Source organism: Molossus molossus, unplaced genomic scaffold, assembly GCF_014108415.1.
Source record: "Molossus molossus isolate mMolMol1 unplaced genomic scaffold, mMolMol1.p scaffold_m16_p_12, whole genome shotgun sequence".
NCBI lineage: Eukaryota > Metazoa > Chordata > Mammalia > Chiroptera > Molossidae > Molossus > Molossus molossus.
The window spans coordinates 88,928,556-88,955,220 of NW_023425347.1; the positions used below are offsets into that span (position 1 = coordinate 88,928,556).

Below are 26,665 nucleotides of genomic sequence, written 5' to 3' on the forward strand. Positions count from 1 at the left end.
AGATATTTCTCCCTTCCTTCCCACAGCTCCAACATGGCCTCTCTCTGGTCTTGGATTCACTGGACAGGGAATACACCGGTGAGCCCTGGAATAGGACAGCTGTGCCTTTAGGAAGCTAACATTCAGCATTTTGTATTTTGATACATAGGACTTTGAGCAGAGGGAACCAGGTGCATTTTTCAGAAGATAAACCAGGGATGAGGAAGTTTGCTATGGGCACTTTTCCAGGGCTTTGGGCCTGGCTGGAACAGGGGGTTCCTCCTTTATCAGCTGTGCAACCTCAGACAAGTCACTTAATATCCCCTATGCCTTGCATCTTCATCCGGAACATAGGACTGGGCATCCCTAACTTATCTAGCCATGGGGCACGTTTTCCATGTCCAACATCGTCTGCAGCACTGGAACCCCAGGTTCATTGGCAGAATATACCCTCCTTTACATGGGTATTAGGGCTAAGTTCTTTGTTCAAAATGGTTCAGTGCCTTGGGAGACAGATCTGAACTCTGATCCTGGTTTCATCTTTAATCAGTACTCAGTCAAGTCCTTTTACATTTTTGCGCCTCATTTCCTCATCTGTCCAAATTGTGCCTATGTTATAGGGTGTTTGGAAGGTTTCAACATAACAATACATATAAAGTGCCTGGCTGGGTGCTTTACCCTGAGAAAGTGCTTGGGAAACATGAGCTATGACCACCATCCTCACTGACTGCAGCCCTAGATGTCTGGCACGCTCAGGGAGGAGGGTGCAGGGCCTGGGCCCTGCTCTTAAGGAGTTTTAAGTTTCCCTGGATGTCTGTCTGACTTCAGACTCTTTGCTCCTGCCACTCTACCATTTGAGTTGGGCCTTGATGGATGGATCAAGTTTGAGCCCATGAGGATGGAAGGCAGGAGGGGCCTTGTGGATATGAAGCCATGTAAGCAAAGCCTGGGAAATGAAATAGTGTGGAGCATGTCAACATTAAGAAATGTCCAAAGCTGTAGATAATTTTTATGAGTTTATTTGAGTCAAGTTGACAACATATGCCGGGGAGCAAGGTCTCAAATACTCTGGAGAATAACAATTTTGCTGCTTCTTTTATGCATTTGAACTTACGTGGAAGTGCGTGAAGGCATCATGGGGCTTGTATTATAGGATAGTCAACAAGATTATGTGCTCTCTTGAGGGTTAATACCCCCCTTCCAGGGGTATTACTTCTGGTTGAAATTAGAGGTTTATTTACCTAGATGCTCAGAACAATGAACAGGGCTTGCTTAAAACCTTTCACTAAAGAAGTTACAAGCTTGGGACATGACTACCCACCATGATCTGCCCAGTTAGGAATTTATGATCAGATCACCCTGTGAGGTTACTTTCCATAGAAACCCCCCCCCCCCTTTTTTTTTTCATCCACAGGCATAAATGGAAAACTGCAAGTGTTTTAGTTCGATTCCATGTGAGGGCCTCGTCTGGTTCATCTCACATAAGCTTTAGCTAAAACTTGAAGTACCCACTATGCATGCACTCCTCTAAGGATTTTATATCCAACACCTTCTGGATCCTCACAGTAAATGGAAAGGTCACTTTTGCTATTCCCTTTGCAAAGATGAGAAAATTGATGTTCAGAGAGGTCCAGCAGCCAGACCAAGAATTCAGTGCTAGGGGTGGATAAGGCAGGAATTCAAGTTCAGAGAGACAGATTGCAGATCTGTGCCCCACACCTTTTGCAGGAATTAGTTCCCAGGCAGTGAAACTCTAAAGCCAGCCCCAGCTGCCCGAAACTCAACCGCAGAGAGCTGGCTCTCAGTCCCCTTGCTGGCTCTCTTCTTTCCTCTCAGCCCCACCCTGCCACCCCCATTTCCCTTCCTGGCCCTGGGGCTCTGCTTCTTCCCCAAACCTGCTCTGCTGCAATTTCTTCCAGGTTCCCACATCTGTAAAATGGGAATAAAAAAGAGTGCCTGTCTCAGAGGGGTGTTGTGAGGATCAGGGAAGATGCCCAAGAGCTTGGAGTCTGGCACACAGTAGGTTCCTCATAAATATTAAAGATCATCACCACCACCACCATTTTATTTTTTTTCTTTCTGTCTTTTTACATTTTTACCACCACGATTTTAATTGTGTCTCTGAAGTTCTGCGAAATAGGCCAAGTGAGAGCATTATCCATGTTCGATGGCTGAGAAGTGAAGCAGCTGTTTGTTCAGGGTCACTCAGCTAAGGAGTGGAGAGTGGGACCACCTTCTGCATGCAAAACGAGGCCCAAAACGAGGGGCATTCAGAGAGAGTTCCCACATTATCTTTTGAGGCATAAGGATTGAAAGTGCAAGAGAGACTCTGGTAAAGGGGAGACAGGCAAGGAAGGCTTCCTGGAGGAGTTGAGGTTTAAATTGGGCCTTGAAGGCCCAGTGAAATATGTAGATTAGAATAAAGAAGTCTGTGTACTAGAGATGGCAGAGATGTAACCACAGGTGCCATTTCTCGAGATTTCTTATGAACCAGGTTCTATGCTGAGAGTTTTATATGCATTATCTTATGAAAATTTCCCAGAATCCTACAAGGTGATTGTTACTAGGGATGAGAAAACCTAGGCTCAGAGTTTACAAAACTCGCCTGGGGTCACACAGCTAGTAAAGTGATAAGGCCTGGATTTAAACCCAAGGCTATCTACTAGAAAGTCTGGGCTCTTAATCATCATGCATTATTGCCACCTCAGCCTCACTATCTGAGGATGAGGACTAGGTATTAAGTGGGGACTGACTCTGAAGGGCTATAAATGACAGGCTCAGACATGCAAAAAATTACACAGCACCAGGCAGGAATCAGCAGACCTGGAATTTAGCAGCAGCTTCTAGCAGCATTGCCATTCACTAGCCAAGGTCACTTCTCTGAGCCTCAGCATCTCTAAACTGAAAAGAAGAATGTAAATGGATTATCAATGATGAAGGTTTTGAATGAGGGAGGGAGGCTCTTGTGACAAAATGATTGTTTAGGAAAAACCTGGAGATATTCAAATATTTACTGAGTGTTGGGCTCTGGGAATACGACTGTGAACAAGACAGAGCTATGCACTCTGGACCCTCACCTACCCAACTCATGCCTGCTAATGGCTGGGCACAGCTAGGGAGAGTTGGGGAGGAACCTTTTACTGGAACAAACAGGGCTCAGGAGCTGGCCTCTCCCAGATTAGACTGCTAGTTCTCAAATCAGCAAATCTCTCCATGTGACCTGGGGCAAGTTACCCAGCCTCTCAGCCTCTCATCTTCACCAGAAAGACCCTCATTCCCCTTCTCAGGATTGTTGGATTAAATAAAATAAAACAATACACGTAATCATCTAGCAGGGCACTCAATAGCTGTTATTATCTTCCTACTAAGAGGTATAAATGTTAAGCTCTGTCCTTCTTCCCCCACTCCTCCCCTACCTCCACCACCCCACCATCCCCCTGCCAAGAAAGAGAACAGATTCCTGGCTTACATTTTAGTGAGAAAAAGGACAGAAATGCATCAACGCTAGTTAAGCAACCATGCCAACTAACAAAGGGCCCTCCAGCCTGGGTAATATACTGCTGGGTCTGGGCTCAGGTCAGAACTCTGTTTGCGCCCCACCCCCAGGGAATTCGGGCCCATTCCCCAGAGCGCTCCGCACCGCTCCGCGGCTTCAGTACTATACGGGAACCACCCTCCCAGGCGGCTTCCCGAGCCACAGCAGGTGCGGCTGTCTCTTTAAGCAGCCAAACTCCTGTTGCAATAGCTGTCTGGGGGACGGGTCCTTTCCGGGGGGTGGAGCCTATGCTTGTTGCAGCGACCAACGGAAACGCCGCATTTTCCGCGGGAGATCCGAATTTCGCGGCACGCAGTTTGGCGCTAAAAAAAAGAAGAAAAAAAAAAGAGGCAGAGAAAGACTCGGGGACTAAAGAGCGAGGAGAGAGGGAGTCGGTGCAATCGGTCCCCCTCCCCCATACGAGCTCCTCGCGTCTCAGTCGAGCTCGCGGGCAAGCCAGAGACCCCTCCCCAAAGACCCTAGGCGCCGGGCCCTCAGGGGCGTGGGGCCGTCCCGGGTCGCGGCCGCCCTTGGGGCGGGGCAGCCCCTGGCTGTGCGGCCGCCGCGATCGTAGCCGCGGTGTGATCTCCTAGCGGGGATCTCCAAGCGTTGCTCCGCTGGGCCTCGGGCCAGGAGGGGAGGGTCCGGCCTTGCCCCGCAGGCGTCCATTGGCGGCTTCCCCTGGCCTCCGCACCATGCTGCGGGCCGTGTGAGCCACCGCTGGCTCCGGAGCCCGCGGGTGCCCGCGGGTGCGCCAGGGGAGGGGGCTCCGCGCTCGCCATGCTGCGAGGGCCCCGGGCCCAGGCTCCGGCCGCTGGGCCGACCCTGAAGGGGCTGCCCGCGATGAGCCCCACCGAACTGTGGCCGCCTGGCCTCGGCAGCCCCCAGCTCTGCCCGGTCACCACCACCTACTACACCACGCTGTACTCGCAGACCGTGCCTCCCGCTGCGGTGTCCGGCACCTGCCTCGACGCCACCCCCCACGGACCGGAGGGCCAAGCTGTGCGATGCGTCCCGGCTGGCCGGCTGCCGGTAATTCTGGGGACCCTTCCACCACCACCCCACCTCTTCCCCCTATGCTTTCGGGTGTGGGAAAGGAGGGAGGGGCGCCTGGGACCCAGTTCGAGAGAAGCAGGTAGAGTTTGGGGAGGGAGAAGGGGAGCTTTAAGCTTTCAGGACAATTCAATGCCCCAATGGAGAAGAGCCCTTCATTTTCAGACGGGATGAAATATTGTAACCTCATCCATTGGAATGGAGTGGAATGTACACTGGAGTGGGCACCCAACCCAGTATCCCTAGTGCACCCTGTGGCTTTGGGGAAGTCCAGGGAGCCAACTTTGCCATCATTCATTCATTCTTCATTCGTTGTTTGGCCCAGAAACCAGTACTGGGCACCTGCTATTGTGCTGGCACAGAGCTAGGCTTGCTGATACTGTAGGGACTTTAAAGTGTGTGTATGGGAGGGGGGGGTCCTCTCAGGTCCAGTATGGTATGGACAGGGTCCAACTTTTCCATCCAGCCAACTCCTTCCCAATTATCTGCCTTGGGTCCTCCCCCAGGCCCAGTCTTCCCAGACAGCCAGTAGCAGGTGCAAGTTGGGGGCAGCTCCCTGTTCAGATCGACTGTTCCTTCCTCAAGCCCCAAGTCTGTTGCCAGGGAGGGCCCAAAGTGTGGTGGCACTAGGCACAGGGTGTGTTTTGTGGGAGTGGAATTCCTGGATGGAGTCCATGAGAATCTAAACAACGGTAGGGTGAGGGTGGAGTGGGAAAAGCCCTAGGGGAATGGGGGTGGTGGTTGGAGAGTCTGGTTTCTGGTCTTAACTGCCACTAATTCACTGTGTGTCCTTGGACAAGTCTTAGCCCCAGTCTGGGCATCAGTTTCATTTTCTTTAAAATGTGTGTGTGCATGGAATAGTTGTGGGGCTGACTCATCTCGGGTCACTTACAGCTCCAGGTCCTGGATTTTGGAAGCAGGTTCCAGGGAGGGGGTGTTGTAGGTTTGCTTAGTTGTGAGTGGTGAATAAGTTCAGGTAAAGGAATAAGACCACACACCTAGAGGCATCTGGTCAGACCTGTGTCAGTCAACAGGCACAGACCCCCAGCCATTTCTGGATGCAGGCAGAGCCCTAACTCTCTGCTACTGGAATCATGCTTTGTCCATATTCAAGGCTTTAACCTTCCTAGAGCCCCTTCCTGCATGTCATTTCCAACTAGGAGGAAGGAGAGCTCTTCCCATTTTATAGGTCAAGCAGCCAAGGATAACTAAGACTGGGTATCTATCTTGCATTCAGCATTTTACAGCCTAAAACAGTTTTGAACTTTGTGAAGTATATGGCATTAGCAGTTCCATGTTGCAGGGGGAAACAGGCTCAGAGAGGGGATGTCACCTGCCCAAGGCCATACAGGGAGATATATGACCTACAGGCAGGTGATCATTAGTCTCTTCTATGCAGCCTTGACTTTTCCCAGTGCTGCCTGACTGAAGAGCTGTGCGCTCCCCAGGAAGGGGCTCAGTGGCTGGCCCTGTTTCCTCTGGCCAGCTGCTGTAAGGCACCCAGGCGGAGTTTCAGTAACAGCTGTAGTTTTGAACTGCTTCCGTCCCAGAGGAGACCTAGTGCATCTGTTTGTACCTCCCTCCCTGAGGGGCTCAGTAATCACAGCAAGAATGGCTCTCTTTTACTGAAAGCCTGTTGTGTGCCAGGCACTGCTTGTCACTCTTCACATTCGTTATCTTGGTCAAGGTGCCTGGGATGAGGCATCTTACAGATGAGGAAACTGAGCAGAGATGTGAAGTTGCTTGTCTGAGTAACAAGCCAAGAGGTGAGAGAGTCTCCTTGAGTCAGACACCCCAAAGGCCTACCAGACCCAGAGTCCCCTCTCCTGTCAGTCCTCAGATGCCTGATGCCCCCAGCCCTACGTGCAGGCCTTGGCCCCCTGCTTACTCATTTCACTAGGGTGTGACCTGGAGCAGTTCCAAACCCAACCCTGGGTGTGGCCGCTTGCTTTGTGGCCAGGCTGCAAAGTGCAGGGTGAGCAGGATTTGTCAGTGAGCTGCTGTTTAAAGGGACCTCAGGCACTGCCCAGGGACGGGAACCAAGTTCAATGGCAGAATGAAGTCCAGAGCCCAGGACTCTTCTCTCCTTGTCTAGTGCTTTTTCCACTACTCTCTGGAGAGGCTTGGGATGATCATCTGTTGAGTCCCTACTCCAGCCAGGCACACCACATCATTGTCTTTCATCTCTGCAGGAACCTGTGAAGAGGGTGGGATTCTGCACTCTTCTTTTTTTCTTTCAATTTATCTATACTATCCAAATTTTCTTTGAGAACCATGAAAGAAAATGAACATTTTAACGAATAACCCTATAAATTGGGTCAGATAAGGAAATGTAGTCTCAGAGCAGCAAGGCAGCAAATCCCAAGCTGGGATCTGGGACTGAGGCTCTCAAGCAGGGCCTTACACTTGCTCCTACCCCATCATCTAACTTAGGACTTGGGGCTTAGGAGAGGCTTGGCTCTACTCCCTGTGTGACCTTGGTCAAGTCGCTTCCTCTCCGAGCCTGGTTTCCTTACCTTGCTGCCTGCAGAGGGGTTGTGTCTGGTGGGCTCTGGCCCTCTCACTTCTGGGGCTGCCTGAGAAAGGAGCTCTGCCCTTCTCCTTCGGGATTGGCTGGGTGGCCTCAAATCTTATCCAGCCTTTAAGAAACTGCCAAAGGGGCTGAGCCACTGTGGCTCAGTGGTTGAACATCAACCCATGCACCAAGAGGTCGCCTGTTCAATTCCCGGTCAGGGCACATGCCCAGGTTGTGGGCCAAATCCCCAGTAGGGGGCATGCAGGAGGTGGCCAATCGAAGTTCTCTCTCATTGATGTTTCCATCTCTAGCTCTCCCTCTCTCTCTCTCTCTCTAAAATCAACAAAGAAAGAAAGAAAGAAAGAGCCAAAGCGGCTGCCTAAGAGGGTCCAGGTTAGAGCCAAGCTGGCCTCTGGGTGTGGTCCCAGACTTTTGCTCTTGGCACATCCCTGTCTTTTTAGCTTACCTCTGAACTTTCCCTTTTCTGGTGCCCTAGCACGTTAGTGATAGCAGCTTCCTTGCAAAGCGCTTTGCTGCACCGTCTCACTGAATCCTCAGCAGAGGTCCAGCAGCGTAGCCCTATTTTACAGGTGGGACTCAAGAAATCAACTGACTGGGCCAGCTCACCCAGCTAAGAAGTGGGTGGGAGGACTAGAGGGAACCCAGGTGGGTCTGACTCCAAGGCCTGTGCTCAGCCTCTCCTTGGTCCTCTTCCTCCTGGGCTTGTCCTCTGTCATTTGTGTTGCAGGCTCAGGCCCACCCATGAGCTGACCTTTCTCTGGGCAGTGCGCAAAGGTGTCAGATGTCCTTGGGTGACTTTGCTGCTTAGGAATTCTGAGAGTGCAGGATAAGGGTGAGAGAAGGGAGAGGGTTGGTGTGTGTGTGTGTGTGTGTGTGTGTGTAAAGTAAAGTGATGGGGGCAAGAAGGTTATGGCCAGGCCTGGGCCCAAATTCCAATAGATTCTGAGGGAATTTGTGTGGGATGGAGCTGAAGCAGCCTGGTACATGGCTTTGGAATCAGACAGACCTGGGTTCAAACTCTGGCTCTGCCCTTTGTCTGTGTGACCTTGGGCACATGGCTTAACCTCTCTGAGTCTCCACTTCTCCTCTACCGAGAGAGATTGCCAATACTGACGTTGCAGAACTGATGAGCATGTGATAGGCCCAGCACGGGGACTCTTTCAGGGTCCTCCCCTCCTTCCCATTCTGCAGGTAGTGAGGTTCTTCCTGGTGTTTTGTGAACTCAGCAGGGGCTGGCTCCTATCGGGAAGGGAGGTAGTTGGGGTTGGGGAGATTCTAGGTTGCCCTACACCTCTGCCTCAGGTAGCACTCAGACTGACTTCTCTTCTCCTGCCCTTGGCATTCCTTTTGAGGAGTGGATGAAGGATTCTGGGATCGATAACTTGATCTGGATTGAAAAGGCCTTGGAGCTTACCAAGTTTCCGTTACTTCAGCTGTAAACTGGGGATCACTGGTGTTGGGAAGATTCAGTGATGTGATGAGTGTTGGGGCATGGGCCAGGGCATGTAGAAGGTCTTGGCGAATGATTGGGCCTTTCTCTAGAGACAAGATGGGGCAGAGCAGACCACCTTCCCTAGAATCTAGGATGTCACCAGCGGAGGGGGTTAGAAAAGGAATATTCCAGAGAGACTTGAAAAGGAATGAGCAGGGAGGCATTTCACTTATGCCCAGGTCTGGGTAGGTATGGAGGAGAGAAATATCTTATTCAGGCTCCTCAAACCAAGGAGCAGTTCTTCTCAAATCAATCCAGGAAGGTTTCCTGGAGGAGGTGTGTGTGGAGGGGGGCAGCACAGAGAGGAGCTTAGAGCAAGAACTGTATCACCTCCCACACCTGTTGGCCCAGCTGTGCTCAGCAGCGGTTAGAAGTCTCAGCCCTGCCAAGCATGACCTCACCAACAAAGGTTAAAATAGGCCTCTCTGTCCCAACCAGGGGAAGGGTGACTGGGGAAGGGGAGAGGAAGAAAATAGGATCAACGACCCCCAGAAGTGTGTCAGGAAGAGGCTGAGATTGGATTTTAGAGAAGGGACTGCATTTCCTGAACATCTACTGTGTGCTGAGCCACAGGCTGAGCACTTTTTCTGCTTCATTTTACAGAGGAGAAAACTCAAGCTCCTAGATGTGGAGCATTTCCCCAAGTCATACAGCATGCCTGTAAAGGAGCTGGGAGATGCAAGCCCAGGTCTCTGACCCCAGTGCCCCAGTGCCCTGGCCCTGCCCCTGCCCAACCCTAACCAAGAGAGAGGCCCCTTCCGGGCCAGTGTAGCTTCTGGGCCTAATGGGGCCGGGTGGCAGTGGGGTGTAGAGGAGCAGATGGGTCTGTGGTTTGATTTCCCCAGCAGGTGTTTCCCAAGCTTGGCGGGAACAGGGAGGGGGAGCAGGGGGACCTCAGCTGCTTGTCCTTAAGACACAGGGGAAGGATTCATTGTCTGCCCTTCGCCACAAAGAAAGAATGGCAAATGGAGTCTATTCAGGAGGTCCTGGGGCCCTTGAGCTGGAGCCCAAACATAGGGGTGGGGGATGTTTGCACTGCTTCCCAATGTGGGCACCTCCCTGAGGTGTGGCACCGATCCAGGAAGTCCTCTGGGCCTGGGTGGATGCCCAGCCCCACCCTGATAAGGGCCAGCTGTGGGGCTGTGATGGGCACCCAGTCTGGCTGGGCCAGCTGCTTCTGCAGGAGGGGGGGCCTCTCCCCAGTCTGATGTGGTTTAGGCCCCACCCACTCCTTCCTGCATTATCCTCTGTGCCTAGGGGGGAGGGGGCAGATGTAGAAGTGACCTTGTGGCTTATTATTAAGGAACTCTGAGCTCTTGGCTAGACTGGCTTTGGTAGGGTCTCAAGTGCCCGGGCCTCAGAGGATGGGAGTGTTGTGTGCCTCTCAGAAAATAGGACTTCCTTCCCCTGAAAGGTCACTTTTCAGGTCATTGATATTTCCTTACCGAGTACAGTGATGTTTTACCAGGACTGGTGGTAAACTGAGGCAGGAAGTGGCTGCTGGTGGCCTCTGTGCTTTGGCCCCAGGTTGGGGAAAGGCCGAAGGACGAATGATTCTCAAACTCTGCCTCTCTCTCTCTCTCTCTCTCTCTCTCTCTCTCCTCTCCCCCTCTCTAAGGCCAAAAGGAAGCTGGACCTGGAGGGGATCGGGAGGCCTGCAGTCCTGGAATTCCAGACTCCCAAGGAGAAGTGCATTAGAGTGAATGGCCTCCCCAGCCCTAAAAGTAAGTTGTGCCGATGGGACATCTGGAGGCAGACTCAGGGAGGGGTAGGCAGAGGCAGAGGGCAACAGCCCTGCCCAAATCATCAGGAGTAATATTTGTAGCACACTTCCTGGTGTATAAAACAGTTTCTTGAGTGTTCTCTCACTGGATCCTGCCAGGTAGATAGGATTACCCCTTTTTTACTGGTGAAGCAACTTGCGCCTCAGCTTGAGTGTCTTGCTCAAGGTCACACTGCTGGTAAGTGGCGTGAGGACTGCAGCCTGGCCTTGTACCGCTTCTCTCACGCCGTGCGCTGCTCTTCGGCTCTGAACACGACGGCCAACGACTTGTCTGGAACTTACTGTTTTTATTCAATCTGACCTTTTCTAAAAGACAGAATCCAGCTCAGAGAGGAGCAGGGCCTTCCTCTTGTATGCAGACAGAGAGCCAAATAAGTGACTCAAAGGGAAGTGAAGCTTGGATTAATCCAACCTGTGCTACCTCAGAGTTTTTTAAGATCCAGAGGCTGCCCAGGTAGTGACTTCCTAAAGCCAAAGTGGAGAGATTTTCTGCCTTGATATTTGCAGTCAATATTCTGGTGAGAGTGGAAGTTTCAGCTCCTGTGTTAGGGAGGAATGCTAATTTTGGGGGTCAGAGACCTGATGAAGAAGGTATGTGACTGGGTGGGAAGCATGAGGGTCAGGAATTTGGAGGTCCTGGCAGGGCTGTGCCCTGACCTGGCTTGCCACTCCTCTTCTGTGAACTTTAGTTGTCTCATCTGTAAAATGAGGTACAGCTAGATCAGGAATAGTAAAAGTTTCCTTTCCAATTGATTGGTAGAAGCTGCCAGAGCTCTTTGTGGTAGGATCCTAAATGCACTGATCAATTAGTAATGTCTGCCATGGGTTTAAAAGTTGAAAAAGCAGCCTGTGTGCCAAATACTTGTCATCTGTATGTTAAGAGCTTCCGAAGTCCTCTTCTGGAGGAATCTGAGACTCTCTAAAACTCAGTTTCCTGAACTAGTTTGGACACTAGCTATATGACTTGCAAGTTACTTTATTGCAAAAGTTCTCTTGTGGTTTAAGATGTTGCAGCTGAAATGTGGTCTTGTGACATCAGCTTCATTGGGAAAGGGACCTTTTCATGAACCTGTCCCGTTTGCTATTGTAGGACCGATTCCTCTCAGATAACCGCGGGGCTGCACATAGAAAGGCAAGGCAAGCCTAGGAATGTTCTCAAATCTAAGCTCATCATTCCCTCCCTGCCCTAATTCCAAATTTCTGACATTACTGGCAGGATAGGGTAATAGTTAAGAAGGAAGACTCAGCCAGACTGCCTGAATTTAAATCCCAGCTTTGCTGCTTTCTAACCAAGTGAGCTGAGCAAGTTACTTGACCTGTCTGTGCCTCAGTATTCTCATTGATAAAATGGGGATGGTTATACACCAGATGTATAGGGTGTTGTAAGGATTAGATGTGTTGTATATGGAAATTGCTTAGAACAGTGAGCTATACATAATAAGTATTTGTTGTTGTGTTGGTGGTGGTAGTGGTGGTGATATAGCTGCCTATGCTGTGGTGGAAAAGTCCTCTAAACCAGGAATTAGGACACTTGGTTTCCAGCCCTGACACTGCCCTTGACTGTGAGACCTTAAGCAAATCACTTTCCTTCTCTAGGTATCAGGCTCCCTGTTTGGACAATGGTAGCAAATGACCCCCTGCCTCACAGTGCTCTGTAACTGGAAAGTGGGTGCTTTTGTGAAGGGTGGTATAAGTGGGTTCAAGTCAATGGAGGAGGCTCCCCAGGCTGGCCCTCTCTGAGCAGTGACTGGGCCCCTTTCCTCCTCAGCACCCAAGTCCCCTGGGGAGAAGACTCGGTATGACACGTCACTGGGGCTGCTGACCAAGAAGTTCATTTACCTCCTGAGTGAGTCCAAGGATGGGGTCCTGGACCTGAACTGGGCTGCCGAGGTGCTGGACGTGCAGAAGCGGCGCATCTATGACATCACCAATGTGCTGGAGGGCATCCAGCTCATCCGCAAGAAGGCCAAGAACAACATCCAGTGGGTGTGAGTGCCTGGGCTGGGGCTGATGGCACCAATGGGTGCATGTGATGGGGGCGGGGCTGGAGCAATATCCAGTGTGTATGAATGGGGGGCTGAGTGCAACATCCAATGGGCACAAGTGTTAGGGGCAGACCAAGAGCAACATCAATAGGCTTATATGCTGGGGGTGGAGCCAGTGTATCTTCCAGTAAAATGGAAGAGCAGGTATATATGCTGGAGCAATATTAGGAGAGCATGGCAGGGGCAGGGCAGAGAATGCTTTCTAGGATGTGTTATGGCCTAAGAGGATTGCATCCTCTTGAGTCAGAGATCCCAGGATTTCCCTCTTCTAGTTTAGGAAAGTCCCCTGGAAGCTGAGCAGTAACAACCCAGACTCCTTCCAGCTCAGAGATATGAGTACTCCAGGCTCCTTTCCTCAATTCGACAAGGTCTTAAAGAGCTGACCTGCAGCCCCTGGCACGAACCCTAAGAGAATCCGGGCAGGGGTTCAGGACAGGTCATTCTAGCTCCTTGCCATTTGGGGGAGGCAGGGGCATAGGTTGGACAGAGTTGAAAGCGCTCCACAAGTAGGGTCACGCCCTGACTTGTTTCTTTTCTCTGGCCCAACCCACAAACCTCAAGGTTCAATCCTTGGCAGCTCCCTGGGAGCTAGACAGGACTGCTGATCTGTACAACCCAGGAGCACCCATGTAGACCATGTGAATGGCTTCATCCTGGGGTTTTACACCATCTGTGCAGCTCTGCACAGCAGTCCTCGCGCTGGGGTCCCTGGTTGTGGACTGAGACTGACTCTGGTGGGCTGCTCTGTTCCCAGAGGCAGGGGAATATTTGAAGACCCCACCCGGCCTGGGAAGCAGCAGCAGCTGGGGCAGGAGTTGAAGGAGCTGATGAGTACGGAGCAGGCCTTGGACCAGCTCATCCAGAGCTGCTCTCTGAACTTCAAGCATCTGACCGAGGACAAGGCCAACAAGAAATATCCTCTTTGGTTGGGAGAAGGTTGTCAGGGAGCTGGGGCCTGCTGCATGTTCGTGTCTATCCAGAGTTAATGCAATACTTCCCTCGGGCTCTGGCATATCTGCATATCTGGTTTTTTATTTCTGGGTGGCTTTTCTTTTGAACTCTATTGAAGTTACTTTCTCATAGTAAAAGTAAGACAAATACATTTCTTTAAATCTGCAAAATGGAGAAAAGAAACAGCTGCCACCATAACCTAGCCATTTTCTTTCTTTCCCTTCCTTCCTTCCTTCCTTCCTTCCTTCCTTCCTTCCTTCCTTCCTTCCTTCCTTCCTTCCTTCCTTCCTTCCTAGAAGAAGGGGGAGAGAGATAGAAACATCGATGTGAGAAAGAAACATCGAGGATTGGCTGCCTCCTTCACACCCCCTACTGGGGATTAAGCCTGCAACTTGGCATGTGCCCTGACCGGGAATCGAACGGGCACCTCTCAGTCCATGAGATGACACTCAGTCCACTGAGCCACACTGGCTGGGCCATAGCCATTGTCTTTAACCATACGAAGGTTATGTGTTATTTTAATATAGTGTATGACTGCTGTATAGAACATTTTATATCCTACTTTTCTCAGTGTATTACCATAGGCAGTTTCTGTGTGGTTACAAATCCTTTCCACTTGGCTGATCCACATGAAATTGTTCACATGGAACCATTTTTTATCTACAAAAACAGCAATCTCATATGGTGTAACCTCATATTTAAAATAGTTTGAGATGCCCTGCTCAGACTACACTCTGGTTTGTTGATAAGTCCTAAAATCGACATTTAGATCTATTCTAGATTTCTGCTTTTATGAAGCAACAAAATGATGAGTGCCTTTGTATATAGAACATTTTCCCATTTTTTTACTTATTTCCCTAGGTCAGATTCCTAGGATTGAGATGATGAGGTCACAGAACGTGGACTTTCCTAAGGCTTTTCATACGTTTTTCCCAAATAGTTTCACTGTCTAATTGGTTTTTGGATATGGCCTTGTATTTTTGGAAGGATGTTAACATTGTGAAAAAAGTTATTTATTTATTTTTAAAATATTTTTTCTTTACTGATTCTAGAGAGAGGGGAAAGGAAAGGGAGAGAGAATTAGAAACATAGATGAGAGAGAACATCAACTGGCCGCCTCCTGCATGCCCCCCACTGGGGATCAGGCCCACAACCTGGGCATGTGCCCTGACTGGGAATCGAACCAGCAACCTCTTGGTGCATGGGTCGACCCTCAACCACTAAGCCATACCAGCCTGGCAATTGTGAAAAATTTAAAGAAATAAGACATGTTTTCCTTACTGAAAATTAGCAAGTGCAATAAAGAAAGAATTATAAAAGAAAAAAAGACATGCCTTCCTGCCTTCTGTAGCTTGAGAGATGAAGCCTTTATGGAAAAACCTGATAAAAGGCAGCATTAAAAAAATGATTTATATCCTCATTTGCTTTCTAAAGGGATCCAAAGTAGTTTATGATATTAAAAGAACAGGTTATAGTTTTGGGTTATTTCTAAGCTAAGGAGTGAGGAAAAAATGTTCAGAGGCCTAGGAGAGGTGGGTTGGACCCCTGCCTGGAGGGCTGGGGTGTGAAATTTGACTTCCCTTGACTCTTCTGCTCCCACACTGGCCTATGTGACTTACCAGGACATCCGTTCGATTGGCACCTTTAAGGAGCAGACAGTGATCGCTGTCAAGGCCCCTCCGCAGACAAGACTGCAAGTACCCGACAGGAGCGAGGTGAGAGGGGAAGCATTTGGTGGAGAGCAGGGTTAGGAGGCTCCTGGGCAGCCCTGTAGGCTCGGTCTATGCTTGTGCTCACGGCAATATTGATGGTCTCCAAGCTGCAGCAGAAATGACAGAAGCTGGAAAAGGCAACAGATTCTGTCCTGAGAAAAAGCTCTGTTCTGTTTGTTTGTTTGTTTTTTATCCTCACCCGAGGACATTTTTTCCATTTTTTGTTCAGATAGAGTGGGAGGGAGAGAGAGGAAGAGAGAGAGAAACATCGATGTGAAAGGGACACATCGAGTGGCTGCCACCCGCACGACCCAACCAGAGCCGGGGACAAACTGCAACCGAGGTACGTGCCCTTAGCGGGAACCGAACCCGGGTCTCTCTGGACCGCAGGCTGACGCTCCAACCGCTGAGCCAAACCAGCCAGGGCGAAAAAGCTCTGTTCTGTTTTCTCTTTCATCCCACCAGCCCCTGGTTCCTTTACACATGCATATGTGCCCACACATAGGAACATTCATACTCACAATAATCCTTTTATGCCAACCATGCTGTCCTGGATTAAAGACCAAAATTCTTTTTTTTTTTTTTTTAATTGATTCGAGAGAAAGAGAGAAACAACAATTGGCCACCTCCTGCATGCCCCTCACTGGGGATCGGGCCCACAACTTGGGCATGTGCCCTGACTGGGAATCGAACTGGCAACCTTTTGGTGCGTGGGCCGATGCTCAACCAGTGAGCCACACCAGCTGGGCGAGACCAAAATTCTTAACACTCCCTACAAGGCCCTCTGTGTTCCGACCTCGCCAACCTCCTCTCAAATGCTGCCCATCTTCTCTGTCTTTGCTTCAGCCACCGACCTGCCTGCAGTTTCCCTACCACACTAAGCTCATCCCCAGTACGGGACCTTCACACATGCTGTTCCCTGCAGCTGAAATGCCGTTCCCTCTCTCTGCCTAGTTTACTGCTGTTGATCCTACAGGTCTCAACTCAGACATCACTTCCACAAGGAAGCCTTTCATGACCACCCCCAGACTTCATTACCGCCGGTGCTTTCCCACCACACGTACCCTCCCTCCGTTCGCCGGAATATCTCGCTTCCGTGACTATGTTCTGCTTTGTCCATTAGAGTGTAAACTCCACAAAAGTACGTTCCTCTCATGTGGTACCCCCATCCCAGCGCCTGACAAAGGCTCAAGAAATAATTTGTTTAACGGAAGAACATTAAGATAAATAAGGCCCTGCCCCTACCACCTCGAGAGGGAAAAAGACCCAAGCAAGCAGTGATGCTGATTTATAGACTGAAGAGGGTGGGGAGAAAGGAGAGTTGGAGAAAGCAGCCATAGGTGGTGACAGTTAAACTGGGTCCTAAAGAATGAATAGGGTTTTGTTTTTAAGTCTTACTTATTTGTTTACATGTAGTTGTGCACAATATTGTATTGGTTTCAGGTGTACAATATAACGACTTGACAATATACACCGTCCTGTGGGATCACCACACTAAGTTTAGTAATCATCCGTCACTGTGCAAACTTGTCTCAACATTATGGAGCAGGATTTTTGCCAGGGGGAGGAGGGGAAGGAGGCTGCTGCGTGAGCACCGGCCTGGAGAGCGGAGCGCATGCCCAGACGGCAGGTGTGTAGTAGTCGTGGCTTAGGCTGCTGGTGCGAGACAAGAGGCAGAGGTGGGAAAGCCGAGTATCAGGACTCGTGGTTACGAGTAACAGAAAGACAAGTCCAACTGGCATAAGTGAGGGGGAAGGTGGGAGCTAAGTGACACGTCCAGGGGGAAGATGTGGGTCGCAGGCACGGCTGGATGCGGGGGCTCCCATTAGGACTTCAAGTTCGCCTCACGCTCTCCATCTTTCACTGTGCCGTGCTCTGTGCTGACTCTGTTCCCAGCTGGGCTCTCCCCCTGGGGCAAAGATAGCTTTCATGATACCAGCTTAGCAATCCCACTGGAAAGGGAGCTTCCATTTTCAGGATCTGGGCCTGATGCTGGTGGGACTAACCCGAGTCATGTGCGACCCTGCACCAGTCACCGTCACTCTGACTTTCTCATCCTGTATCCGAAGCTCACCCATTGGAGCTGGGGGAGGGTGCAGCCTTCTGCTCCCAATTACGTGACTTCAGAGTTGGGGAGGAGTGATTTCCCAAAGGAAAATCCAGGCATTCTTCCTAAAAGAAGGGGGCCTGGGGGCCAGGCAGGCAGAAGCAGCAGATGTTCACCACGGGCCGGATGGAGCAGGCCTCAGTGCCCAGCTCAGGCGTTTGTCCGTCCATATACACGGACCCATGAGTAAGTGTGCAGCTGCCCAGAGCCATGACCTGGCTTTTCTTCCTCCTCCAGGAGAACCTGCAGATATATCTGAAGAGCACGCAGGGGCCCATTGAAGTCTACCTGTGCCCAGAGGAGATGCAGGAGCCAGATAGCCCTGCCAAAGAGCCCGTCCCCTCCACATCCACCCTCAGCCCCACTCCTGACTCTGCCCAACCCAGCAGCAGCACCGACCCTGGGATCCTGGAGCCCACGACATCCCCAGGTAAGGCCCTCTGCCTCCAGGTCCTCGTTTGTTGGGTATGGACCTCCTACCCTGTGGCCGAGGTGTAGTCCCCCGGGTGTGTGCACTGCAGTCTACACCCTGCAGCGCTTGTGCATTCCCTGTCTCCTTGGCTGGCCGGTCCTGCTTCAGGGCGGTGGGGGAGGGGGCTTGGATTTGAATCCCAGCTCTTCCACTTCCCAGCTATGTGGCCTTGGACAAGTTATTTAACCTCTCGTTGCCTCAGTTTAAGTTGGGCCTAGTAATTAATAAGCCCTACTTCATAGGTTGCTGTGAGAATCAAATGAGTTAATGTATGTAAAGTACTTAGAACTGTGCCTAGCAATAAGTGTTGGCTGTTATTATCATTATTACTGCCACCGCCACCCGTACAGCTGCTTCTGTGACAGCCCCTGACAGCAGAGCTCCTGGCACGCAATAAACGCACAGTAAATGGACACTAGGTTTTTTGAGGAAGGCTCAAATCAACACTTACTTGAATGATAATAACTAAGGTTTTTTTTGAACCACAGCTGTACCAGGTACACCCATTCTTACATTATTCCTCACAGCAGTCCCCAGTTTAGAGATAATAAATTGAGGCAGGCAGGTGATGTGACTTGCCCAAGGTCTCCCAGCTGGGAGACAACAGAGCTGTGCCCTGAACCTTGGTCTCCACATTCCTAGCCCAGCCCTGTCTCCACGAGGCACAGAACAAATTGGGGCAGAGGCTCGTGGCTCAGCCCTGGCTGGCAGGGGGACGTATACCTGAGAGCTGGCTGGCTACTCTTGGCAGGAAGTGTACGAGGCAGCTGCCGGGAGTAGAGGTGGGAGAGGTCCCCGAGTCCTCCCAGGGAGGGTGGGAGTCCAGAAGGAATAGAGATGAGAACCTGTGAAGGCCCCTCCACTAGAATGGTGTTTGCCTTTTACTGGGATCACGCGTCAGGTCAGACTGGCAAGAGTCCTTGAAGGCCAGTGTTCCATTTTTTGTGTTCTTAGCAGCAGAATTTCCTTAAGTAGAACCCTAGTGTTTAAACAAATGCAGAACTAGAACTGGTCTGATAGAAGAGGTGTGTTTGGGAGGGTCTACAGAGCATAGGTTTGGATGCTATTTCTTTGTTTAACTCAAGGATTGACAAATTATTGCCTGTGGGTCAAATGTGGCCTGTTTTTGTATGGTTCGTGAGCTAAGAATTGTTTTCATATTGTTAAAAGAGTTGTAGGGGGAAAAGAAAGGAAAAGAAAGCGACTGTGACGGAGACCATAAGTGTCCTGCAAAGCGTAAACTACTCTCAGCCCTTTACAGAAGCTTGCTGACCCCTGGTGTAACCCTTCATTTTACATATGAATAAAACTGAAGCTCAGAGAGGGCAAATGACTTCCCTAAGGTCACACAGCAAATTGGTGGTAGAACTTGTACATCAGCCCAGATTCCCAACTCCTCTAGTAATCTCTCTTCTGTCCTGGCCTGGTCCAGGGACCAGGACTTCTCCTTGCACCAGCCATCTGTCCCTCTGGGCACCTCCCAATGCCTATCTCTGACTCCAGACCTGTGCCCCACCCTGTTCTCCCTCCTGCTTCATTTGCCTTCTCACTCCACTGTCAACAAGTACACAGCTGTCCAAGGTTAGAACCACTTTCACTTCAGTTTTCCTCTGAGACCTCGGTCAGAGTCGGGGACCCTACGACATGAGCAAGGGAGAGGTTCTTACCTCAGTTGTGCAGATTCAGAGCCTGAGGCATGAAAGAAGTAGAGGTGTACAGAGCAGTCACGGTGGGGCCAGCCCAGAAGCCAGCTCTGTGCCAGGGCTTGTGCCAGGGCTGTCTCTCTCCACCTGTGCCACATGGCCTCTTTTTTTTTTTTTTTTTTATCCTCACCCAGGGACATTTTTGCATTTATCTTCAGATAGAGTGGGAAGGAGAAAGAGAGAAAGAGAGAGATCAATTTGGAGAGACACATCGACTGGTTGCCACCCACATAACCAAACGCATGGGGCCAGGGACAAACTTCAACCGAGGCACGTGCCCTTAGTGGGAACCGAACCCGGGACTTTCTGGTCCACGGGCCGACGCTCTAACCGCTGAACCAAACCAGACAGGGCTGGCCTCTTAATGTTATCCCTGCTGAAGGGAGCAGGAGGAACTTCCTGGATGGTGTACGCATGTGCACAAGCTCCATGTTCTGGCCTGAAGGAGGGTCATTGTGAGGTCTGAGTGCCAGGGGCCTCACCCGCAGAGGAGGCCACTGTAGTCTTGGGGCCCAGCTTCTGGCATCATCGGGGGAGTCCCTAACCCTTTGGGGCCTCAGATTCTGTCATCTGTAATGAAAGGGGTTTGAACAGAAGTCATCTCTAACATCCCTCCAGGCTCTGACCTTCGGAGGTAAGCCTAAATGTGGTTGATGGCACAGGAGTTAAAATTCTGAGACTTGGGTCTGAGTCTGCACCTTACCTCCTATGACTTGGTGACAGTGTGGTGACAGTGGGCAAGTCACTTTAACCCCACTGAGCCTCTGTGCCCACATCTCTGTTTGTTTTTCTTCAATCCTCACCCAAGGATATTTTTCCATTTATCATCAGATATAGTGGGAGGGAGGGACAGAGAGAGAGAGAAACATTGATGTGAGAGAGACACATTGACTGGCTGCCTCAGGCACAACCCGACCAGGACCAGGACAAACCGCCACTGAGTGCCCTTGACTGGAATTGAACCCGGACTCATTAGTCCGTGGGCCGATGCTCTATCCACTGAGCCAAACCGGCCAGATGTTCCCACATCTCTAAAATGCGGACACGTAACACTCCCTCATGATCATTGGGTGAGTTACTGAGATGATCCGGTGTGAATGTGGTTTTTAAAAATATGCCCTGGCCAGTTTGGCTCAGTGGTTGGAGCGTTGGCCTGCGGTACAGAGAGACCTGGGTTCGGTTCCCACTAAGGGCACGTACCTTGGTTGCAGTTTGTCCTCGGCCCTGGTTGGTCGTGTGGGTGGCAGCCACTCGATGTGTCCCTTCACATCGATGTTTCTCTCTCTCTCTCTTCCTCTCTCTCCCTCCCGCTCTATCTGAACAAAAAATGGACAAATGTCCTCGGGTGAGGATTAAAAAAAAAAAAGTTTTTATTGATTTTTAGAGAGACAGGAGGGGAGTGAGAGAGAGAGAAAGAAAAACATCAGTGAGAGAGAAACATCAATCTGCTGCTGCCTCGCACGTGCCCCCTACTGGGGATTGAGCCCAAAACCCAGACATGTGCCCTGACCAGGAATCGAACTGGGGACCTCTTGGTGCATGGGACGATGTTCAACCAACTAAGCCACACTGGCCAGGGCCAAATGTGATTTTTAAAAAGCTTATGTGAGTCCTGGCTGGTTTTGCTCAGTGGTTAGAGCGTTGGCCTGCGGTGCAGAGAGTCCTGGGTTTGGTTCCCGCTGAGGGCACATGGCTTAGTTGCGGTTTGTCCCCGGCCCTGGTTGGGTCGTGAGGGAGGCAGCCACTCCATGTGTCCCTTTCATGTCAATATTTTTCTCTCTCTCTCTTCCTCTTTCTCTCTCCCACTCTGTCTGAACAATAAATAGGCCCTGGCCCGTTTGGCTCAGCGGTTAGAGCATCAGCCTACGGTCCAGAGAGACCCGGGTTTGGTTCCCGCTAAGGGCGTGTACCTCGGTTGCAGTTTGTCCCCGGCCCTGGTTGGGTCGTGCAGGTGGCAACCACGTCGATGTTTCTTTCTCTCTCTCTCCCACTCTATCTGAACAAAAAAATGGAAAAATGTCTTTAGGTGAGGATAAAAAAAAATTTTTTTTTTAATGGAAAAATGTCCTCAGGTGAGGATAAAAAAAAAAAAAACTTATGTGAGCTCTGGCCATGTGGCTCAGTTGGTTGGGCGTCGTCCCGTGCACCAAAAGTTTGCCGGTTTTATTCCCAGAAGATGGAGCGGAAGCCTCTCCTTGAGAGCAGAGCAGGGCCCGGTAAGCCCTGGGTAAATGGGAGCCACTGTAATTATCGGCAAGGGCCGCGTGCAGACCAAGGCTGGGTTTCTGCACACCAGCTGTTCTCTGCCTGCACTTACCATTTAATCCTCTCAGCACCCCTCTGAGGTTGGTGGAATCATCCTTTTTTAGAGATGAGGGAACAGACTCACAAACATTAAGTCACTTGCGCACAGTTACCGCAATTAGTAAGGTCAAGCAGTCGGGCATAGCAGCACGGATGCATTTCCCGAGCAATGTTTGGTTGGGCTTTAAGGAAGGACTCAAACGGTGAGATTCTAGGCATTGGGATGTATTTGGCAGGGGATATCCTTGTCCTATCCACATCTCTGGGTAGGAAATCACCTTCTTACCTCTATGTGGAATGAAACTTGGTGTCTGAAGAGTAACTGATGACCAGTGTAGCTAGAGTGGTTGAGTGTGCGCTGTGGGGGGAAGGTAGGCAGGGGCCAGATCATGTAGGACCTTCTCAGCCCTGGTCAGAACTTGCATTTTATTTTAAGTTCTCTTTATATCAGAGCACAGCCTTTAAGGGGAAGAGTCGAAGCAAGGTGACGGGCCAGGAAGAGGGGCTCGGACAAGGACCGCAGCAGCGGACTGGGGAGAAATGGGCAGCTTGGGGAATTCATTTGGTTGTGGAGATGAACTTGAGGCTGGATTGGATGTAGGGGGAACGACAGGATTATGGGATTCTTGGGCCTTTTGGCCTAGGCAATGGTTCCTTCATTAGGAGAATGAGCACAGCATTTTGTTTTGTTTTTAACACAAAATGTCTTCTTTTTTCCTAGTTTTTAAAAATTATTGATTTTTGAGAGCAAGAAAGAGAGAGAAACATCAATTTGTTGTTCTACTTATTTATGCTTTTATTGGTTGGTTCTTGTATGTGCCCTGACTGGGGATCGAACCCGCAACCTTGGCGTATCAGTATGATGCTTTAACCAACTGAGCTACCTGGCCAGGGCAGGAGGATACTTTTTTAAAGACAGGAGCTACTGGAGTATGATTCTGTGTTGATGGGAATGATCTAGACAAGTGAGAGAAATTGATGACGCAGGAAAAACAAAAAAATGATTTCAGGGACAAGGGCCTTGATAATGAAAGAGGGTGAGTTTTGAGAGCAGGAGAGGAGAGGACAGTGTGGGAAATGAGGGCGGTTGCTAGAGCTGGTGCCGGGAAATGGAGGGTGTCCTGTGCCACGAGGTGTGGGACAGGGTGGGAGAGAAGAGAAGGGCACACGGTCATCCAGAGAACCAGAAGGCTGTTCTTGTGCTCTGAGGTCTGACCAGAGGCTTCCGGGCACCAGGACCAGTCATAACCCTTGTCTGTTTGTCTCCAGAGCCATCGCTGACTTCCCAGCAGGTCCTGCCGCCGCCACCATCCCTTGTCCCTCTGGAGGCCACTGACAGCATGCTGGAGCTGCCGTACCCCCTTCTGCAGCAGACCGAGGACCAGTTCCTGTCCCCAACCCTGACAGAGAGCTCCCCTCTGATCAGCTTATCTCCGCCCTTGGACCAGGATGACTACCTGTGGGGCCTGGACGGGGGCGAGGGCATCAGTGACCTCTTTGACTCCTATGACTTTGGGGACCTGCTAATTAATTGAGTTAACCTGCCTGCCCCCAGCAGTTCCACCACTGTCTCTACCTCCTCACAGACAGACTGACAGGCCCTCTGCCTGCGCAGGGACATTGGACACAAGATGCTACCCTTTGGGTATGGGGGTCTCCTCTCCTTCCTGCCCTGCCTTCCTGCCAGCCGAAGCTGTCTGATGGGGGTTTGTGGAGGGTCGGTGAGGATTGTATCAGGGGTTGGGTCCTGTCCTTCCTACTAGAAGTAGGGCCTGGGAAGGCCCATTCAGTCTTCTGACCTCTGACCTCTGACGCGAAGGGCCACAGACATGATCAGGTCCAGGGAAAGGCTCTGCCACTGCCTTTGGAGGGGTAATTAGGACCCTCAGTTTATCGAAGAGCACTTACCGCCTTTGTATTTATTTCAGGTTGAGTTTTGTTTGTGTGTCTTCCCTGAGTTTTAGCAGGGACCTTGTTCTAGTTCTACAAGACTTGTCAGATGGGCTCAGCACTGTCTGCCGTCCAAGGGCAGTCCTGGGCTTCCCGGGCCCCGGGCCACTGGTTCCCCCCCTGCGGCGAGCCGGGGTCTCCGGGGGCCGTCCAGCGGTGGAAGGATCACTGCACTGGGCCCCTAATTCTAGTCAGAGCTGCTGAGGCTCCCTGGTGTCCTCTGTCCCCAGATGGTTCCAGGGAGTCATCCCGGCCCAGGGGGCACTGAGGCTCCTGAGGAAACAGGACCAGCCAGTTACGGAGCCCCCCTCCTGTGGAGGTCCTTACTCCTCTCCCTTAGAGTGTCGGTGTGGCCCTCCAGGGAGGCAGCAGGGGCGCCCGTGAAGCAGGGACAGCAGTGTGGAGGCAGCTGCGATGGTCGCCGCAGGTGCCTCTCCGTTGCTGCCTCTCGCTGGGATGGGCTGTTTTACATGAGGACCCGGGGGCAGAGGCGGCTGCACCTCAAGAAGGGTGAGGCTAAGACCAGAAACCCTTCTGTACACACCCTTCTGTAGCAGCCGATACCCTCCTCCTCCTCCTCACAGGAGGATTTTTCCCTCCTGTTTGTCCCTTCCCCCCCAGGGACAGAGGTGACCAGGGCATGATGACATGCTGGCTCCTTTTGTCACAGGAATGCAGAAAGGGTGACAGAGAGGGGTCTTCGCTGCAGACCAGACTTAGGGAGCTGATGGGGAGATGGGTTCATGTTATCTCTTCGGACCTGGGTTCTGAGAAGGTCTTTTGGCCTCACCCTGTCATCATGCCCCCCCCATGCTTGACCATCCCACATTGTCTCTGTAGCCCAGTTGGGGGGGTCACTCTCTGGGCTGAACCAAGGCTGTGCCTTCTGGAGGGAGGCAGCCAGGGCAGTGGTCTGAGAGGCCCACTACCCACCCACCCTCAGGGAGCTAGGTTTCCGTAGGGGCTCAGCTTGGCAGCACTTTTTTTTTTCTTTTTAAGTTTGTAGCATTAAGTTGGCTTAAATATGAATTTGACCTTGTGGGATTGCTCTTGAGCTGCCCTATGGACATCTGAGTTTTTGGACCAGGGTCCAGTGTGAGGTAATGCCCCCCTGAGGACAGCTGTGTCTTGTCATGTGCAGGTCAAAGGTGCCAGTTTTATAAACAGGGCTAATTCTGTATGATTAACAGAAATGCCTTTGGTCTCTCCCCCTCCACAGCTCCACACTGCTCTCATCAAAAGCCCATTTCGAAGCCCAGCACGCCCAAGACCAAGGGACCCCCTTGGCCCTCGCAGGAGAGGGGTGCTGCCTGGTCTGGCTTGGGGCTTGTGGGGCTGGAGATGGTGTTGCTGTTCTGAGTTCTCTCTGGGCTGCGTTTAGCCACTCACCATCTCCAAAGGCAGGGGTGTTTGACTTCCATGCCTTGGGCTCTTTCTTGGGCTCTTTCTAGAGCTTTCTGCCAGAATTAAATCCAAGAGAAGGAAGAAGAGGCCCGCAGGAGCCGCTGGGAATGAGTTTAAAGGTGAGGTCTGGCCAGGATTCAGGCTCATTCTCCAAATGCCCAGCCATAGGGTTGGGCAGAGGGGCTGTCCCTTGGGCCCCTGGCCTGTATCCTGGGCCCCTGCCTTCTCCTATGTTGTCCCCTCACTCAGGGGCTGGACCACCCAGACCAAGCCTCAGACTCGGGGGAGGAAACAAATCCAAGCCTCTTTCTTCCTAATGACACCTGAAATCTCCCAAGTTCACTCAAGTGCTTTAGGAACATATAAGGCACATTATTTTTGCCAGGAAATTCCCCAGCTCTGTTGTCAGCCCCTAAGTCACCTGTGCCGAGAGGGACATCAAAGGCTCGGGGCTCCAGGGAACCCAGTAGTATTAAATTGTTGAGTAGAGTCAGAGATTCTAAAAGATTTCGTAAAACTAGGGACATGCTCCCGTGTCCCTCCCCATCGAAAGTGTTAGCTGGACCAGAGTGGCGTCCCGTCCCCACGGCAATGCTGGTCTGACTAGCGCAGCTGCAGGGAAGAAGGGGATGGGGAAGTTCGTAAAACTGGCTCTAGGATGGTTTGGGCTTTATTTTCTTTACCCAAGTGTTCGCAGCATCAGCTCTGCACAGTGTTTAGAGTTTAGAGTGAGTTTGGATGTCCCTGTGTCCGAGTGTTGTATGGCTTAGTGCATTTGAAGTGAAAGCCTCGGGGGTTGCTTGGTTCTTGTCATTGCGTGCCGAGGTCCCCAGCTCATCCTGGGACCCTGTTCTCCCATGAGGAGCCTCAGTAACCAGAAACCCAGCCAGCCCGGTGAGTGAAGAAGCCTAGTATGTGGCACATGTATCTCGAGGGTGAGCACACCCGAGGGAACCTGGTCTTGGTACTGGGACTCTCACTTACCTCTGGTCCTGCTTTGATGAACACCATGTAAACCTCCTTGTGTTGTGATAATCGGGTATTAAACAGCAACTCTGGGCGCCTTGTCTCTGCTGTGCTTTCTGAAGGTCATTACCAGTGTGGGTCTGGTCCTATCGTCATGGGGACTATCCAGACCCACTGGCTGATTTCTCCCCAGAAATAGCCTCCCCTTTCCACATTGGCTTATTACCAGGCCTGAAATCTCACCATTGAGACACTGAAAAGTTGGCAGCACGCAGATTTAAAATGTGAGCACCTGCCCTGCTCTGCCTCCATCGCCTCCCATCAGGGCTATTTCAGTAGCTTACTTAATATCCTCTGGCTACTCGACCTCCATCTCACCCTCTCTGGAAGTGGTTTCAAAGTGTGGTCCACAGACCAGCACTACCTGGGAACTTGTGAGAAATGCATATTCTCGGTCTCCACTCAAGGCTTTCTGAAGAAGAAACTTGGAGTAGGACCCAGAACCACATCTCAATAAGCCCTCCGGGTAAATCTAATGCAGCTGAAGTTGGAGAACCATATTCTCTGCTACGCCAGAGAGATCTTTCTAAAACACCGTTCTAATTGCGCCGCTCCCCTGCTTAATGGACGGCTCCTCTCTGCCCTTAGGATTAAGTGTCTCCCTTTGCTTGGC

General features: G+C 51.1%; 1 protein-coding gene across 4 annotated transcripts; it reads left to right on the forward strand.

The window, feature by feature from the left end:
• Positions 1-4,279: 4,279 nt before the first annotated feature.
• Positions 4,280-26,087, forward strand: E2F2 (E2F transcription factor 2). 4 transcript variants are annotated; one of them, XM_036255111.1, is made up of 8 exons: positions 7,291-7,313; positions 7,673-7,748; positions 10,214-10,319; positions 12,147-12,366; positions 13,178-13,336; positions 14,975-15,089; positions 17,431-17,623; positions 22,942-26,087. In XM_036255111.1, the coding sequence occupies exons 1-8, from the start codon at positions 7,306-7,308 to the stop codon at positions 23,205-23,207; spliced, it is 1,143 nt and encodes a 380-aa protein (XP_036111004.1). In that variant the 5' UTR covers positions 7,291-7,305; the 3' UTR covers positions 23,208-26,087. The 4 variants fall into 4 exon arrangements, with proteins under 4 accessions (XP_036111002.1, XP_036111003.1, XP_036111004.1 ...); XM_036255109.1 differs by lacking the exons at positions 7,291-7,313; positions 7,673-7,748 and adding an exon at positions 4,280-4,546; XM_036255110.1 differs by lacking the exons at positions 7,291-7,313; positions 7,673-7,748 and adding an exon at positions 4,280-4,546 and having other exon boundaries at positions 12,147-12,360.
• The last annotated feature ends 578 nt before the right edge of the window (positions 26,088-26,665 follow it).

Excerpts from the sequence above, each read along its gene's own strand:
- E2F2 (XM_036255109.1), top strand. The coding sequence starts at position 4,295 with ATGCTGCGAGGGCCCCGGGCCCAGGCTCCGGCCGCTGGGCCGACCCTG. Across the intron at positions 4,547-10,213 it reads TCCCGGCTGGCCGGCTGCCG|GCCAAAAGGAAGCTGGACCT; the intron begins GTAATTCTGGGG and ends CCCCTCTCTAAG. Across the intron at positions 17,624-22,941 it reads GGAGCCCACGACATCCCCAG|AGCCATCGCTGACTTCCCAG; the intron begins GTAAGGCCCTCT and ends GTTTGTCTCCAG.